We start from the raw sequence: 18,738 nt of genomic DNA, 5'->3' as shown, positions 1-18,738 counted from the left end.
TTTGAAGAGTCCTCTGAACGACTTTGCAAAATAGTAATATGAATTGGAAAATTTTGTTTATGAATAATAGGTCTTGTTTTATTTAATGCTTTTCATCACTTAACAGTGTGGTCTCTGTGCAGTTAAACCACAAACATTTGTGGGAGCAACCTTCTTGAAGTTTCTTGCAGGTAACTTTTCCTTGAATATTTACCAAAAAAAGAAAAAACGAAAGTTTTCCTTGAATAGAGGCCGTTTCATGTATTTGCTTAATATAATAATTTTTGTTTGCTTGACAGAAAATGAATCAGCATTTGACCTTATCTATTGCATCACATTCAAGCTAATGGACCATCAATGGCTTTCTATGCGTGCATCATATATGGATTTCAATGTATGTATTCCTCAAGAAGAAAGTAACTTGTATTGATTTCTTTTAACATTAGCTATCCTTTTGACGCATGATATATCCTTTTGATAAACTTTAACTCACCAAATGCTGTGAAAATAGTGCTATTAATGCAAACCTCATTGGTCCATCCTCTTGTGCAATAAATAGATCTGGGGGCGAATTTATATAGCTGGTGTTTGGTTCCAGATGTAATCTTGTAGAAATTTCACACTTTTATGTGTAGTGGCTAGAGACTTTGACTTTTGGGTTTGGGGCAAAGGCTATTCTGTTTCACACTTGTTGGTTGTAGGTATTTCTTTTGCTAACATTCTGTCCCCGATTATGTTGTGTTCCTAACAGACAGTGATGAAATCCACACGCCGGCAGTTGGAAAAAGAGCTTCTGCAAGAAGACATAACACGGCTGGAAGACTTGCCCTCATATGGCCTTCTCTCCCGATAGTATAGAAGCGTTCTTCTAGAGTCTATAAAATGGTCTGTCACAGCTAGTTACATGATCATCGGCAACACTGTTATTTCTAACTAGAGATGGTGTTTGTACATGACACGATGCTCCTGAAATTTGGTTGCTGCAAGTCATCGTATTTGTCATTGATTCTCGTCAAGGGATTTTGGCTTTTAGTTACTCGAGTTTGTTAAGAGGCTGGAACCAAGTGTGATTTGATTCGGGTTTAAAATAGACAAAACAGAATGTAATCTCTTACGTTCTGGGGTGTGCCTAAGCCGCCCCCCAGAGCATCCTTCTCAATTTGCCCCACGGCCCACACGGGATGTCAAATATATGTAGGTATGAATGATTTGTATCACGTCTAGGAAATGCGAAATGGGATTTGTTTTGGCTTTAACTCTTTTGAGTGCTTTCCGAAATATTATTATTTGATAAACGATCATATCACCCGTAGGCACGACACTATTACACTCGAAAGCCTTGTTTTTAGTCGTGTATTACTGTCCGAAAAATGGAATTAAAATAAGTTGTTTTTTCCGCTATGAGTAGTATGCATAATTATTGTTTTTCATCTTCATTTACCATGTGTTTAAATCTTGAATCCTAGACTTCTGGGGTTTTCTATGTCACAAGTTCTTATTCCAATTATTTGATGGAAAATGTTCTCGTGCAAAATTAAGTCATCGTTTGCTAATGACATGATTGTTATTGGCGGCTGCTTATTGTTGTAATGTAAGCCAAAGGAATTTGGGCCGATTAAGGGACTACAAACAAGTGGCCCAAATCCAAGCCTTGCTTATTAATCTGATACAACGCACCTGTAAACACCGAAAAAGAGACAAAAAGAGACACCGGTATAACAATGAATTGCAAATGTAGTTTCCCGTTAGCTTCATAAAGTTTCCCCCAAGTTCAAAAGTTTCCCATTAACTTTCTAAGGTTTCCATCAAGAAATAATAGTAATTGAAAAAGTCACAAAAAAGAAAGAGAAAGAGAGTAAGTGGAGCTAAAGGTCCAATGAGAATTGTTTCTTTTGCTTTTTGTCTACCAACCGTGTCTTTACTTTGTTCCTTTCAACTTTTTGACTAATGGGTAGGTCCTCCACTAATTGTAATTTCTCACGGTCTAATTTGATTTTATATCAGCTTTACTTAATTCTCAATGAGAATTTTTGAGTTTGGAATTATTTTTAATTAATTTTTAAATTTTATAAAAATTTAAAAATAGAAAAAATTTGAAAATAAAAGAAAAGATGTGACACGTGGCTCACATCCAGCTAGTCATGTCAACATTAACGGTCACATCAGCATTTTTGATGAATTTGTTAACAGAACAAAGTAAAATGAGACATAAATGTAAATTAGAGGTGATAACTTGAGACAAAAAAACTTTCAGAGGACACTGTAAAAATAAAAAAAGTTATGGATAATAAATCGTGAAATAAGCCTAAAAAGTAAAAACAATAAAAGAAATTTTTTTTGTCTAGTTTGTACATGGTCACTTTAAGACCATCCTAGAATGCTACAGTACCTGAATTGATATCAAAGTATTAATCATATTATTGCCCATTAGAAGTGCTTTCCATTACATGCCTTTTGAAATTTGTGAAATGTTCCCCAAGTATAGTGATGGTTGTTCTTGTAAATTTAAAAAGCAGAAGCTTGAGAGTCCTTTGAACGATTTTGCATAGTAATAGAAATTGGAATATTTTGTTTATAAATTTTAGGTCTTGTTTTATTTATTGCTTTTCATCACTTAACAGTGTGCTCTATGTGCAGTCAAACCACGAAGATTTGTTGGAGCAACTTTGTCGAAGTTTCTTGCAGGTAACTTTTCCTTGAATAGAGGCTGTTTCATGTCTTTCCTTAATATAATAACAATGTTTTCTTTGTCTTCTTTGGCTGCAATAACAATGAGTTGATGAAATGAATTTAGCTTCCTAAAGTTAACAATGAATTTATTTTGATCAGAACCAAAAATAAATTTAACAATGAACTGCGTATGTAGTTTCCCACTAAGTTCATAAAGTTTCCCAATAAGTTCTGAAGTTTCCCACTAACATCCTAAAGTTCCCATCAACAGTAATAATAATTGGAAAAGTCCCATAAAAGACAAATTAATCGAGAAAGAGAATAAAAGTGGAGCCAACGCCCAACGGTCCAATGAGAATTTGTTTGAGCTTTTTGTCTACCAACCAATGCACACAACTCTTGCTTTTTGTCTACCAATCAATGCATTTTCAGATAGCATTCAAAAAGCAAACCAATGCACCACCCTTAATCAGTGAGTTGTCACTTTAACTTTTTGACTAATGGATCGTCCACTAATATTTGTCGGTGTAATTTCATAGCAGCTGCTTCATTATCATCAATAGCAAACTACTGATCTATGCTCTGAAGTTCACATTATCATCAATAGCTCTGAACCTTGTTTTAGCTCTTTGATCTACATTCTCTCTCAAGTCTCAACTGCTCACAATTCCATTTGCAAATTAAGAAGTTATATATATAATCATGGCTTTGGAGCTTGTGGGTGGAGCTTTTCTCTCTGCTTCCTTTCAGGAGGTATTTCATACAATGGCTTCTGGGGAGGTCATGGGCTTTCTCAGGGGAAACAAAACGACCGATCGATTACTGAAGAAATTGAAGATCAAGATGTTGTCTGTCAATTCTGTTCTCGGAAATGCCGAGGCGAAGCAACTCACTGACTCAAATGTGAAGGAGTGGCTCGATGAGCTTAAAGAGGCTGTTTATGATGCTGAGGACCTCTTGGCGGACATCAAGACTGAAGCCTTACGGCTCAAGGTTGAAGCTGAGCATCATCAACTTGGAGGTAGCACAAGTCATAAGGTACAACAACTCATCTCTGCTTCAGTTCATGCTTTTGACCACACAGCACTGAACTCCAGGATAGAGGAAATTCTTGAGACTCTAGAATTCATTGTAGAGCAAAAGGATGCCCTTAATTTGAAAACAGATGGTAGACACGGAATACCAGAATCAATACTACCTCTTTCAACTACTTCTTTGGTAGAATCTAATGTGTATGGAAGAGATGAAGAGAAGGAGAGCTTCATTAAGTTATTGCTATCAGATGATGCAACTGGCAATAACGTAAGTGTTCTTCCTATTGTGGGCATGGGCGGAATTGGAAAGACCACCTTTGCTCAGCTCTTATACAACGATGATAGCGTCAAAGGACATTTTGACATTTGTGCATGGGTTTGCGTTTCAAAAGAATTTGATGTTTTTGCCATAACAAAAACAATTTATGAGTCAATCACTAAACAAACTTGTGATATGACGAACTTAGATCTCCTTCAATTACAACTAAAGGAGGTGTTGACAGGGAAGAAGTTTCTCTTCGTTCACGATGACATATGGAATGAGAATTATACTCATTGGGATTCTTTAAGGCGTCCCTTTGAGTCTGGTGCATATGGAAGTAAGATAATTGTCACAACACGCAATCAAGACGTTGCTTCTATGATGGGTAGTACTCTTCAAACTCGTCGTTTAGAGGAAATATCTGAAGAAGATTGCTGGTTGATATTTGCAAATCATGCCTTTGAAAATGCAGAAGTTAGTGCACGCTCAGATCTTGAAGTAATAGGGAGAAAAATTGTCCGAAAGTGTAATGGTCTTCCTTTAGCTGCTAAATCACTTGGAGGTCTCCTACGCTCTAAATTAAATAGTGTGGAGGAATGGGAAAAAATACAAAACAGTGACATATGGGAGTTTCCACCAGAGAAGATTAAAGTGTTACCAGCTTTATGGTTGAGCTACCATTATTTGCCTTCATATCTCAAGCGTTGTTTTGTTTATTGTTCGATATTTCCCAAGAATTATGAATTTGAAAGATCAAAATTGGTTTTGTTATGGAAGGCTGAAGATCTTTTAGAGCCCACAAAGAATGAAATGGTGGAAGAAGTTGGAGAAGGCTACTTCCAGGATCTAATTTCAAGGTCTTTTTTTCAACCTGCAAAGTATGCAGTGTCAAAGTTCATCATGCATGACCTTATTCATGATTTAGCAAAGTTTGTGTCCGGTGATTTTTGTGTGAGGTGGGGGGGGGATAGTGACTCACCCAACATTGTGAGTAAGACTCGTCATTTTTCATATAAATGTGGTGGTTATGGCTTTAAAAATTTTCAGGCTTTATATGAAGCTAAATATTTGCGCACTTTCCTCCCATCTCAAACATATGTGTATGGTCTTAAGCTCCGACAATTGGATGCCAAGGTACTACATGATTTCTTTTCAAAGTTACAATATTTAAGAGTGCTCAATTTAGCAGGTTATGATTTGAAGGAGCTGCCTGATTCAATTGACAAATTGAAACATCTAAGGCACTTGGACTTGTCTTACACTTCGATCAAAAAGTTACCTGATACAGCGTGTACTTTGTATAATTTACAAACACTATTGTTGTCACATTGTAAAGCTCTTACTCAGCTGCCAACCAACTTGGGAAGACTAATGAAGTTGCGCCATCTAGATATTGAGGGTACAAAGTTACAAAAGATGCCACCGCATATGGGAAAGTTGAAAGACCTCCAAATGCTAAATTACTTTGTGCTAGACAAGCATAGTGCAGGGCATGATATTTTGGAGTTAAAGGAGCTTCGGTATTTGCGCGGAACACTTGGTATCTCAGGACTTTGTAATCTCGCTCATGCCAAGGATGCTTTGGAGGACAACATCATGAGGAACAAGAAGTATCTCAATGAACTAGAATTGAAATGGGAACCAAGTAGTGTAACCGATGACTCACACCAAGAAAGAGAGAGAGAAGTTCTAGAGAAGCTCCAACCTCATACAAACCTAAAAAGGCTTTTTATTTATTCATATGGAGGGACAACATTTCCAAGTTGGTATGGGCCGGAGACTCCCAACTTGACGAAGATAAGAATAAGCAGATGTGAGAAATTGAGCTCGCTGCCTGAAGAGATGCACAGCCTTCTCCCATCACTTGAGTCTCTGTGGATAGAAGATTGTCCAGAATTGGAATGGTGTTTCGTTGGATGTGGCGATGAAGGTGGAGTTTTTCCTAATCTTTGTGAGCTCATTCTCAGGGATTGTGTCAAGCTAAACGGGGGATTACCATTAGACTACTTCCCAAAGCTTCAAACACTCAGACTGAGTAACATGAATTTATCCCTTACTAGTTCACAAGAATCTAAATCCCCCAAACTCTTCTCCCTCCGTACGTTGGATATATCTTATTGCCCAAATATTGTATGTTTTCCCGATGGAGGGCTGGATGCGCCCAACTTGACGGAGATAAAAATAAGTGATTGTGAGAAATTGAGGTCACTGCCTGAAGAGATGCACAACCTTCTCCTATCACTTGAGACTCTGTGGATAGTCAATTGTCCAGAATTGGAATCATTTCCGGAAGAGGGATTGCCGTCAAAATTAAAATCACTTGGGATCTTTGTTTGCAAGAAACTGATGGCAAAGCGGATGCAGTGGGGTCTACCAAGACTCACCTCTCTTACACACTTGACACTTGGGTTCAGAGATTGTGAAGAAGTAGTAGATGATTCATTTCCGGAGGAGGGGCTGCTGCCCACCACTCTCACTTATCTCAGGATCTCCAATCTTTGGAATCTTAAGAGCATGGAGTACGGCAAGGGGTTTCGACACCTCAACTCTCTTCAAAAGTTGTGGATTGTGAGCTGCCCTGAGCTCCAGTGCTTGCCAGATGAAGGGCTACCCAATTCTCTTTCTAATCTACAAATCTCGGGATGTCCTTTGCTTTCAGAACGGTGCGAGAGAGAGAAAGGGGAAGAGTGGCCCAAGATTGCTCACATCCCCAACATAAGGATTGATGGGAAGCTCATATGATATTGTATGAGAATGTATGTGTTGATGGGTCCCACTCCCACCCAGTTGTGTGAATTGTAATTATGCAATTCCCTCTCAACAGGTAATTTTATGCAAACTCGATCTGCTTCTTTGTCATCGCATTCTGTAATGTTTGAAGTTTGAACTGGAGTACAGTCAGTGAGGGGAGCCAAACAAGGTCTCATCCTGGTTCAACGGGAAACACCTTCAATTTTCTCATTAAAATATTAATTTTTGCATCCCATTTTATAGCTTGGATGAATCACAATGCGTTATTATGACGAGTCTCTGTGCTCTGGTTTTTTATTACAAGAGCTCATACAATATATATGTATTCACCTTTTTGGCTAGCAATGAATTCTTCCTAATGTTTAGAGCAAAAGATAACTCATTTAGTATAACATATATATATATATATGGGTACTAATCTTGAATCTACTTTCCATTTGCAGGTTTCAATCGCCCATCCTCTTCAGCTTAACATAGTTAATGTGTCCTTTGTTCTCAGTGACAAAGAATTTTCAGAAGCTATCAACTATGTGAATCGAGAGGTGTCTTCTTCGCTGGCATTCATTTTTGGGCAAACTATGTGCATCGAGTGAGGGATGACTGCCAAAGGCCTCAACTTCCCATTTGTAGTGAAATACTGTTGTATATGTGAATTTGACTCTTCTGTTTCTAGACACATGAATTGACTGCCTGTGGAATGTATTGGTATGTTTTGAACTAAGTTGGCAACAGTATGCGCCTAATGATTTCTTGGTCTTTTATTCGAATTCTAAATGTGTCTTGAACTGGTTCTTTTGGTCCTGTAGTTATATAGTATGAAGATGTTAAGGGCAGTTTTGATTTGAGAATCAAAATAACTGAATTGACAAACAAGTGACTTTCAGCTTATGCTCAAGGCTTCTTACATTAAAAAGAAAAATATCGAAATCAGCTGCACTTTCAAATGTATCGTGAAATTTATAAAGTTTTGCATCAGGACCTTGTAAGTGTTTGAGAGTTTGAAGGAAAAAACGGTGGGAGAGAAGTTTTTTGGGTAAGGAAGGAGAATTGAATCAGTACTGGAAAACAAAAAAAATGTGCACAACTATTATAGGGAGAGAAGGAAATTTGTATAATGTACAGGTGCAGAAATGTTGCGTTTTTAATAAAAACAATAAAAGAAGTTTTTCTGTCTGGTACATTTTTGACCATGTAAACATCTAAGTGCTAAAAAGGGTTAAAAAAATACGGTTTTGTGTCCCTTGAACGGGACCCATTTTGTTAGTACAATTTCCAAGAGGTCTTCACTCTCCTCAGGAGGTAATGGCTTAAGGAGGTAAAAGGGTGGATGGAGTTTCACCGTGTTTGCTCACTAGTGGATTTTGATTTCATTTTACTTTTATGATTTCTGATATATACGTAATATGTAGATGTAGATTTTCTTCAACATATTCGGCAGGGCAGTAAAGCAGAGTCAAGTTCATAGATTACAATATCTATGAGACAATAAACGAAATTCCAATTCCAGTTACCATGCTTTTCTAGAGAGTAAGATAAGGTCTCATAGAGTCTTCAGTGAAAAAAGGAAATTCCCCCTTATCACTGAAGGGAATATTGTTGTTTCTTCTTTTTCTTTAGGAAACCTTAAATCAAACGGTTCATAACATAACACGAATCACACCAAGATATTCATGCTTTGTGTCCGATGTTCTCCTGTCATATAAGATGACAGGATAACATGCCGAACTGATTATGACAAGAGAACATTATCCCTCCGTATCAAATCCTACCATGCATTTTCAGATAGCATTCAACAAGAGAATCAGTGCACAAAACCCTTAATCTGAACCTTCATTTCAATGGGTACATATTAGACTCAACCATAAGATCTTAGCAGCACTACAATAAGCTTAAAATCTTATACATATCTCATGTTCCAAGGAAATAGGCATCACCAGACTTAAAATAGAAGTCAAAACTCAACAAGTTCATCAAAAGACTAATTGGAAAATATAGGATGCTGGAAGCAACCGGTCACTCGATTAGACAAAGTTTACTCGTAGATCCAGTGGTGAACGCTGCTCTCCCAGTTAGCAGGGCCATCGGGGAACCACAGGGCAATCTCTTTCCTTGCACTCTCAACTGAATCACTTCCATGAATGATATTCCTGCAAGCCAACATAATTTCATCAAATAGAACATACATAAAGAGTCTCAGTGATTGTTATTTATGATAAATTTGGAAGTGAATAACTCAGCCGTAAACTACTTTCAACTAAAATTTCTATTTAATGATCTATCACCATAAACGATTATTTCAAACGAATTTCACAAGGCCATAGAAATATACTTTAACACCAGCAAAAATAAAACGAGAGGCACCAAAATTTTACCCAAATTTGGTTAAATGATGTGGCAAATGACTTGATAATATATATCTTATTTGTTAAAACTGAATTAGATGACTTAGTAAACCCAAAGTTACACAAATGAAACAGTCACATCAATTTCAATTCAAAATTTTGGGATTTGATTGCGTGCCTGTAGTATTACTGTTTCACTATAACACAACATAAGCATTAATATACTACTGAGTACTGACTGTTAAGCATTTCAAGAAGAAAATGATTTGGGATCACATTATAGGCATCAAGAATACCGCATATGGCAATATCATTCATGCAAAATGGACTTAGAAAACACGGAAGAAGCAATATACCTGCCAATCTCAATTGCAAAATCACCACGGATGGTTCCAGGGGCAGATTCTGCAGGGTTAGTGGCCCCAATAATCTTTCGGCCAGTCAACACAACATTCTTACCCTCCCAAATCATAGCAACAACAGGACCAGAAATAATATAATCAACCAATCCATTGAAAAAGGGCTTTGCAGACAAGTCTGCATAGTGTCTCTCAGCAAAAGCACGTTCCACATTGGTGAGCTTCAAACCTGAAAAAACCACAAACTAATTAAGAAGAAACTCCTGATAATTACAAATCCAAATTTATCTATTCACCCAAGACAAATTTAAAGGGCATTTTACATGACTTGCCCAAGCATATTCAGAGGGTACTAGCATCTATGGAATATAGAAAACTAAATAAATAAATAAAGAATTGAGTATAAATATAACATAGAAATGGTTAAGATGAGTTAAATTTGGCATCTTTTACTAGTTCTTAAAGAAAGTCTGCGGAAAATAAACAAAAACTTTAGATTTCAACCGTATTTGAAGTCTGCAGAAAATTTTAGTCAGTAATTCATTAATTTCATAAACAGGAAAGGCATATATGTTAAATAATATCGTCACCAATTTTCACAGTTCATATAATTTAAATAAGATCAACCGTCGCTAGAAATTACCCTTCAAATAGAATCCCTTCTTCTCAAACCTGCTAATAATGTCACCAACCTGAAACAAAGATGAACTTATAAGAAAGATTGAAAACTTTGTAGCCAGCAAAATAAGGCTCAGACATCTGGATTGAAATATTATAATGCATCTTGTGCAAGGCAAAACCATAGCAGTATTAACCAAGTTAAAAAGAAAATCTTTTGTGTACCCACTTCACAAACAAATAAAACGCAAGATTTGCACACCAGTTTCCCTTAATTTTCTGAGAAACCAAACACTACATACTGCAACTATCAAAACTTCATGCAAGTAAATAAAAACATACAACCCCAGCTCAGATTTAATTTAAAAATACTTGTTGTCCAATCACCCCAAAGAAAACCCATAAATTTCCCTTCTTTCCCTAAGCTTTCCCACCAACCAAACACCATAGAGATAACACTTGCCAAAAAATTCATATACATAAAAAAACATCTAAACAAACCCACTAAAACCCAGATAAGATTCGACTAGTCCTTCAAGCTAACAGACCTACATCAAGCTACAAACATAAACAATAAAACAGTATGACAATAAAGAAAGCATTAGTTGACCAAAAACAAAATAAAGAAATCATTACCAGGCCCCTCTGAACTCCATCAGGCTTGATCATGATGAAAGTTTGCTCCATTTTTTCGGTAATGATTTTTTGAACAATAGTAGTAGTTGCTGAAAGTGCGAGTGATGGTCTGAGCTGAATGGTAAAGTATGCGAGAAAGAGGCCTTATATACACATTTACTGAAAAGAAAACCCTAATACTGATTGCTGACTTGCTCTGGAATATTCGCATTTTTGTTTTGTTTTTTTTTTTTCATGTTATTTTTTTCATTTCTGTATTCTTATTAAATTACAAAGTGCATTGCCACGTTCCAAAACAGTCAAGTTTATTTTTTAATAAATTCATTTCTGAATTTATTAAAAATAATTTATAATAAGAATAAGATTATGAGGTTTGTTTACTGAATAATGTGTCATCTGCCAGTATTTAACTTATAATTTATAAACCAAATGAGTTAAATAAGTTTAGACTCAAATAAATAAAAAATTAATTATATTATTTGATAAACAAATTTAATGAGTATAACTTAAGACATGAATATGATGGCTTCAAATATATTCTTTATTGAAAAGGAGACAAAAAAAAATCAAGATATTTGTAAAACGAAATAGAGGTTAAAGGATTTGGGCTTACGACAGAAGTTGGGCCTAATTATGTCATGTATTCCTTACCAATGTACGACTTTCTACGATTGTATAGGACATTGGGCTTACTACAAGAAATGGGCTAGATAAAGAAGAACTATGGCTAGTACCCAAAAAAAGATAAACAAATTGGGCTTTTTTATTAAAAAGGCACAACTTGCTCGACTCTCACAAATAACAAAAGAGAAGAAATAAATTTCATCTCACAAAATAGCACGGCACCACTTCTCAAATATTCACAATAATAGAGAAGAAATTATAAAAATAATTCCTCCTCACTCAATATGTAGAGGACTGCACCACCTCTTGTCAATGCAAACAGGCTCCTATTGTGGAATGGTTCCAGCACACTTCAATCACAAAACAAAGAGAACGAATTTCTCCTACTCGAAGGTGTCAGAGGAAAAACAAAGCTTTTATATGAGTGCAACAAAGTGGCTTTCCCCAATAACCTAAGCCACTAAATGGGTCACATGTGACATGGCCTTATGAAAATTAAGGCCAAACCAAATGGGCAAACCAACAAATGTATACCAGATTGTTGGAGAAAAGTGGTTTGATTAGCGCATTGGTACAAATATTGAAAAAGTTAGAAGACATCGATTGGTATATAAAGAATTAGACCATACACACTAACTTTGAAGCGCTTTGATAAAACTTCATATCCAATTTTGTGTCGGGTTGTTAAATTGGAAAAAAATATCTACATATGGTGGAGTGTGTGGGTTTGTGAAGGTGCGTGGTCGGACTCATTCATCGGCTTTCACACAACAAGTGTCAAGTGGTATCAACGCTTGGGATTTAGAGTTTCTTGCAATCCATTTGGAGAATATGGAAAGTTAGCATGTTTGGATCAAAGTGGAGCTACTGTTTGGATCAAATAGATGTTCAATATCATAGAGAAATGTAGCTTGATTAGAGTATTGGTGCAATCTCATATCGGAAAAGTGAAGAGTCATCCATTAGTATATACAGAATTACATTAGACACTAATTTCAAGGCCTTTAGATAAAACCGCATACTTTGGTATCACGGGTGGATAAATTGAAAGTGTATGGTCAAACTCATATATCCACCATCTTCTGAACAACTTCTCAGTTGTAAAATACTACCATAATTAAGAAACTTAGGAAATTAAATTGATTAGGCAAGTGATGTGTTTTGCTTACTATGTTGTTGCCATAAAACCTTATATATATAACAGATCAGGCATCTAGCCTAATAAGAGTTATATTATACATTTAGGGTATACGTACAATGCCAAATGGAGAGACTAATTAAGCACTAAGTTCTAAATGGGTGAAAAATTAAAGTATTATCGTATCCTTAATTTGGAATTCAATCAATAATGAAGTTTGATAATTCAATATATTAGTCTATTTTATAAGTTTTTTTTATTTATTATTATTTAAGATCTTATTGTTTGGGGACTCAAATTTTCAACTGCAACCCATATTTGATAGATAACTTCATAGTGTAAAGATGAAGTAGGAGATCGACAACTCAAAATTTGATTTAGACTTGGACATAGTTTTTTAGCAAAGTTGGTGGGGATGGTTGAGTCTCACCTGCAGGCTGCAGGGACATGCATTACCTTGAAATTGGAAAGTGAGGGTGAGGGTGAGGGTGGGGAGTAGCTTGGGACAAAAGAGGACCCACCAAAATATCCTATGCCTCACTCTATCATCATGAGATTTGGAAGACTTTAGAAATTGATTGAAAGAGCCATGATTGTTGCATGGAATTCAGCACATATACTCCCTCTCACTCTCTCTCTCATTGCTTCGAATTGTTATCTTTTTGGGAGGATCACTAATTACACTTTTGAATCTTGCATCTTGAAATCATGAACATGTCGGATCCATCCATCCTTAGGTAAACTTAGCTGCTTGTTTCTCACTGCAAATTGTTAGGGAGGGAGTACTGTTTGATGTTGCTTCAATTTGTGAATTGATTTCATTAGTCCTTCCTTCACTTTGTAAATATTGTAAGGCTCCAATGAGACTAGTAGTATCCCATGTAGCGTGCTACTCGTCATGGGAACAACCCATTTAGTTGCCTCTCTCTCTCTCTCTCTCTCTCTCTCTCTCTCTCCAGGTCCTCCACCCTTCTCTTATTCTCCCATTAAACTGGTGAGTTTATGAACTAACAACCATTTTTCGTATTAGCAAGCATTCAACAAATTATTCATATGTCTGACTTAATTAGTATCTTGGAGCTTTTTAGAACATTCTTCATTTTTATTCTCCCAATACAAGGTTGATCAAGTGTTGAGTCTATTGACTGGTGCCTTTAAAATATAGAGGACTTAGAGAGAGAGAGAGAGAGAGAGAGAGAGAGAGAGAGAGAGAGAGAGAGAGAATCGATCGGTAGAGAATATGCCTTAAGAAATTATCAGGGAATAATGAAAAACATAAAATTAAATATGTATCATAGGATCAAGTTGTTTAAATGTTACATTATATATATGTTCAAAAGTTTAGTTGGGTTAAGAGGAGATTAGATTAGGAGAGAAGTTAAATATAACAATAATGCTAAATTGTATCTTCTCGAGCTCTTATAAATTTTATGTTGTGAAGATGTTTTATTTTATTATTATTATTATTACTATTTTGGTTAAATGACCAATTTGGCCATTATTTCAATTTCAACAATAGTCTTTAATTTCTTGGTTAAAGACAGAATTCATTTTCTTTAAAATTTGTTGATGGAAGAGTCACATGCTGCGAGTATGAAGGGCACAATAGCCCTTTCTTGTTCATTTTTTCTAATCCAACTACCTAACCCGCGAGATGTAACAAAGTCAGCTTAGTAAAACTGAACACAAAATGGCTATTTTATCCATACATGCTAGGTATATATGTGACTGTTCGATCCGTCAATAAATTTGGAAAAAATTTGATTTTGTCTTAATTAAATTGCAAACGACTCAAACGACAAAAGTACGATTATTGAAATTGAAACTAAGAACATAAAATTAAAATAAAAAAGATTATAATTCCTTGCAAAAGTAAAAATTGCACATGTAACATTAACATCCTCAAAAAAGCGCACAGCTCCGGTTTTTCCATTCTCCCAGTATCATATTCCGCGATACTACAATTACACCACTCTGACCATCTGACCATAGCACGTTTGATTTTTGCATTCTCTTTTCTCTGAATCTATAAGCAAAGAGGCGTGCATAATTAGTAGAGAAATTAATGATGACTAATTCAGTTCATGTAGTGTTGTGCTAAAGTCGGTGGATGAGTTCCATCGATCGCACGCCTGTACACTATAGTCACTACAAGAAAAAAGGGTTTGGGAGAGGAACGGAATTCGTCGCCCAAAGTAGAGTTTCGTCGCCCAAACGTTTGGGCGACGAAATTGGTTCGTCGAGCAATTGGACGCCCAAGATGCGTCGCCCAAGAGTTTGGGCGACGAATCCATAAATTTCGTCGCCCAAAGACACCTGGGGGCGACGAAATTTTTTTGTCTCCCAACACATCAAATTCGTCGCCCAAAGAATGTTTAGGCGACGGACAAATTTCGTCGCCCAAAGAGGGTTTGGGCGACGAACACCCTTATTCGTCGCCCAAAGCATGTTTGGGCGACGAAATTATCCGTCGCCTAAACAAGATTTGGGAGAGGAATAACTAATTTCCTCGCTGGAACGTTCTTTGGGCGACGAATAAGGGTATTCGTCGCCCAAAGCATGTTTAGGCGACGAAAAATTCCGTCGCCCAAACATACTTTGGGCGAGGAATAGATTTATTCGTCGCCCAAACACCCTTTGGGCGACGAAAAATTTCGTCGCTCAACATTATTTTTTAAAAAAAAAAATTATTTTTTTTATTTAAATTATATATTTAAATTTAATATTTAAAAAAAAATTCTTTATTCAAAAACTATATAAAACAAAATTCATAAATTTATATATCAAAATATCCATACAAAGTAGTAATTAACCCTAATATATATAGTCAATCTATTCTAAACTAGTAGCATCATCATCATTCATATCTGACGGAGGTTGATGAGAAGATGGTGGCGGGACAAACCCAGGTATCGCCTTGGTCAATGCAGCATACAACGCCTCCTTCTCCGCTCTCTCAGCTCGTAAGTCCTCCTGCAACTTCTTCACTTGAGCGGACAACCCTGCGACGACTGCAGATGGCTGAGACGAAGATGAAGACGAAGACGAGGATCGAACATCACGAATCCGCCCATATCCCATGCCGCGTATTTCCTTACCGGGCCTAACACCCAGTGAGTCTATCATAATACGAAGTCCGACATCGGGATCGGGTACTGGAATCGACTCCAACGGAGTACCCGGAGGGTGCTGCTCGGCCAAGCTCTCCAAATATATTCTCGAGTTGGCCACCATCTCATCCTTCAAAATGTTATATATACAAGTAACCAATTAGAAAAATAAATATAAAAAATTGTGAAAAAAATTAAAATATAAAAAACTAACATGTTTTGCCTTGGCCGCATCACAACCGGGATGAACATAGATATCTCCGAAAGTATCTATCTCCGGGAATTGCGACCCACGCTGAAAAAGAAAATAATTTTGTCAAAGACCCAACCAATATTAAAGAATATATATGTATTAAATTAAATAATGACGTACCTGACGTCGCGACTCCACTCGATATGAGATGGGCGTCGGACCACTATGATGGTTAAACGGCTTCCCTTTCCGGTTTCTGGCGTTGGCGACCGACTTCTTCTGTTAAATATTAAGCAAATTATAAATATGTTAGTGTATGTATACAATAATAGAATAACAAAACAATAATCGATTTTTTAAAGTCTTAAGATGATAAAACGTACCAAAAACGACGGACTCATGAAATGATCGCACAAAAAACGCCACTGGTCAGACCGCTCTACCAACTCCATAGGGGGGTTCGCCAATGCCTCAACTGCCGACGAAAATCCCTTGAAATGCACGTGTAGTTCGTGCTTCCACTGCCTGTAGGACTTGATGAGTAAATCTGTCATGTACGTGACAGTGAGGGGATCATCTATCTGAATGTCAAAGTTAACCTGAAAAAAATATTAGATTGTTATGAATGATCAAATTTATCATTTTGAATTAATTATTGAGCTATATACTCACTGAGATGGAGCGGATCACTTTGTGTTGAATCTCTGCCGGCAATTTTTTCCAAGTGGTTGCAACCATGGCGCACTCGGCACGAATAATAGCCCCCACATCATGCGAGAACAAACTGTCAACGTTAGGATCTAACGGTCGTCGGCCGTTTTGCACACACATGACTGGAATCCGCGCCCCAGTACTGCGCACGATCCGAGAGGACTTCAACCCACTACATGGTCCCCTCGTCGCAGTGGATGACGTGGCAGTAGATGAAGCGGAAGCGGAAGCGGTGACCTGACTAGAGCGGTGAGATCGACGGGCCCTCCGTGGCATAGAAGGGCTCCCAGTACTCGAGGATGGCTGAACTACATCATTGGGAGCTGACTCCATCGCCTTTCACCTTATAACTAAATTATATATATTTCTTAAACTAATTAATCTACATTTTGTAATTAAACTAAATTTTATATTTAAAAACTAACAAACTAACTAATCCACATCACATGAACCGCTAACCACAACACATAATTGTGCACTCCCAAACTGTCCATGGGTAATTTGGACAATTCAAGAATCATATTGGAGCGCAGTCACGCCCAGCGCCCATGCGCGCGTCCAATAGACTCTCGAACGGGTCTAAGGTGAATTGAAATTTAGTGTACAAAGTTATCCACTGATAACTTCGCACGACTAGTTAAATGTACAAAGTTATCGATTGATAACTTCGCACAAGCGCTTCGTGCCACATGACCTCACCCAGTACTCGAGGAGTGCTGGACTACGTCATCGGAAATTTTGCAATTACAACTAAACTAAATGTAACATACAAACTAAATTATAATTAATCTAACAATATACATATAAGCATACAAACAAACTATTAAATTTTAGCATATAAAAACATACAAATTAATTAATCAATTTTATAATTAATTTTAACATACAAACTAATTCACTCAAAAATTTAATACAATTATATATGAAACATTAAATACTAAATCATACAAAAACTTAACTAAAAGATAGATTAAACACATACCTCACTAAAATGCAATTATCCTTCACAACAAATGCAATACTATCCTTCCTTTACCAAAAAAATAAATCATTGTCAAATATGAGCCCAACATCAATCTAAATTCAGATTTCACAACCAAACCACTAAATTAAAAAAAACCCACAACATTAACTAATTACCACTAAAATCAGAAATTTCACAATCAATTTATGCAAAATCCACAACAAGTACAAAATCCACAATATTATAAAACATAAAAAACAGAAAATACCAAAAAACAGAAAATACCAAAAAAAAAAACAGAAAATACCATAAAAAACAGAAAATACAAAAAAAAAAACAGAAAATACCATAAAATACCATAAATTCAAAAAAAAAAAAAAAACAAATACCTTGAGCTGGTTTCGGCTTCGTCAAGGCAGGAACCCCAGGCTGAATTGAGAAAAAGAAAGACAATTATACAGTAATAGAAGTGGCTGTAAGTTCTGTTAGACACATTGCCAGTCATCATATGCTTTTAGGAAATGTAGTCTTAAGGAAAAATAAAAAATAAACCTTGAAGATTCCAGCCTTCTCCCCAGCAATTGCACCCAGAGTATGTCCTAATTATATCATCCAGCAAAGAAAAGAAAGCAATCATGTGTATTAGACAGAGGTGCCTGAACCTTTAATGTATCAAATGATCACTGTAATTACGTAGGGGGGGGGGTGTTTTGGGTGAGTGGTTTCGGCTGGGGGGGGGGATGGGTTTCGGTGGGGGTGGGTTATCGGGGGAGGGTGAGTTTCGGGTGGGGGGTGGGTTTCGGCGGGGGTGGGTATTCGGGTGGGGGGTGGGTTTCGGCGGGGGTGGGTATTCGGGTGGGGGGTGGGTTTCGGCGGGGGTGGGTATTCGGGGGGGGTGGGTTTCGGCGGGGGTGGGTATTTTCGGGGGTGGGTGGGTTGCCGAAGGGGGGGGGTTTTGGGTTACGGGGAAGGAGGGAGGAGGAGGAGGAGGCGAAGGGAGGAGGAGGAGGGAGGAGGAGGAGGAGGAGGAGGAGGAGGGAGTGAGAGCTGAGGGAAGGAGGAGGGTGCGGCGCTGCGAGGGTGAGGTGAGTGAGTGAGCTGACTGAAGTGAACCCAGAAATGGGTATACATTTAAAGACTTTGGGCGACGAACATAAATTCGTCGCCCAAAGTGACTTTAGGCGACGAATTAACATGTTCGTCGCCCAAAATTGTTGACTTTAGGGCTCCGTTTTATCCCGCCATAATTTCAGACTTTGGGCGACGCACTGTTCGTCGCCTAAAGCTACATTTCGTCGCCCAAAGTTGAATTTTTTTATGAACCATGATCGTTCATACGTTCGAGCT

General features: G+C 37.2%; 3 protein-coding genes across 3 annotated transcripts in view; 2 read left to right on the top strand and 1 right to left on the bottom strand.

The window, feature by feature from the left end:
- LOC147290898 (uncharacterized) overlaps positions 1–1,235 on the top strand; it is a 28,889-nt gene extending 27,654 nt beyond the window's left edge. The window contains exons 7-9 of the mRNA XM_086235635.1: positions 123–170; positions 279–373; positions 731–1,235. Coding sequence (XP_086091761.1) covers positions 123–170; positions 279–373; positions 731–832 — 245 coding nt within the window. The 3' untranslated portion in view covers positions 833–1,235. The remainder of the gene's footprint in view (positions 1–122; positions 171–278; positions 374–730) is intronic.
- A 1,988-nt stretch (positions 1,236–3,223) lies between these two features.
- Positions 3,224–7,368, top strand: LOC147290897 (putative disease resistance RPP13-like protein 1). The gene is made up of 2 exons (XM_086235412.1): positions 3,224–6,769; positions 7,140–7,368. The coding sequence occupies exon 1, from the start codon at positions 3,352–3,354 to the stop codon at positions 6,685–6,687; it is 3,336 nt and encodes a 1,111-aa protein (XP_086091538.1). The 5' UTR covers positions 3,224–3,351; the 3' UTR covers positions 6,688–6,769; positions 7,140–7,368.
- A 1,133-nt stretch (positions 7,369–8,501) lies between these two features.
- NDPK1 (nucleoside diphosphate kinase) lies at positions 8,502–10,799 on the bottom strand. The gene is made up of 4 exons (XM_086234755.1): positions 10,652–10,799; positions 10,041–10,089; positions 9,395–9,626; positions 8,502–8,843 (listed from the first exon to the last, which is right to left on the bottom strand). The coding sequence occupies exons 1-4, from the start codon at positions 10,700–10,702 to the stop codon at positions 8,729–8,731; spliced, it is 447 nt and encodes a 148-aa protein (XP_086090881.1). The 5' UTR covers positions 10,703–10,799; the 3' UTR covers positions 8,502–8,728.
- Positions 10,800–18,738: the final 7,939 nt, after the last annotated feature.

This window comes from Dryas octopetala, chromosome 3, assembly GCF_963921425.1.
Source record: "Dryas octopetala chromosome 3, drDryOcto1.1, whole genome shotgun sequence".
In the NCBI taxonomy this organism is placed as follows: domain Eukaryota; kingdom Viridiplantae; phylum Streptophyta; class Magnoliopsida; order Rosales; family Rosaceae; genus Dryas; species Dryas octopetala.
This window is presented reverse-complemented; position numbering and strand designations above follow the sequence as displayed.

Bases quoted from the DNA above. Each gene is read 5' to 3' on its own strand.
- LOC147290897 (XM_086235412.1), top strand. From the start codon at position 3,352: ATGGCTTTGGAGCTTGTGGGTGGAGCTTTTCTCTCTGCTTCCTTTCAG.
- NDPK1 (XM_086234755.1), bottom strand. From the start codon at position 10,702: ATGGAGCAAACTTTCATCATGATCAAGCCTGATGGAGTTCAGAGGGGC. The intron at 9,627-10,040 runs GTAATTTCTAGC...TGGTTTTTTCAG, and splicing joins GAAGGGATTCTATTTGAAGG to GTTTGAAGCTCACCAATGTG. The intron at 8,844-9,394 runs GTATATTGCTTC...GTTGGCTTGCAG, and splicing joins TTTGCAATTGAGATTGGCAG to GAATATCATTCATGGAAGTG.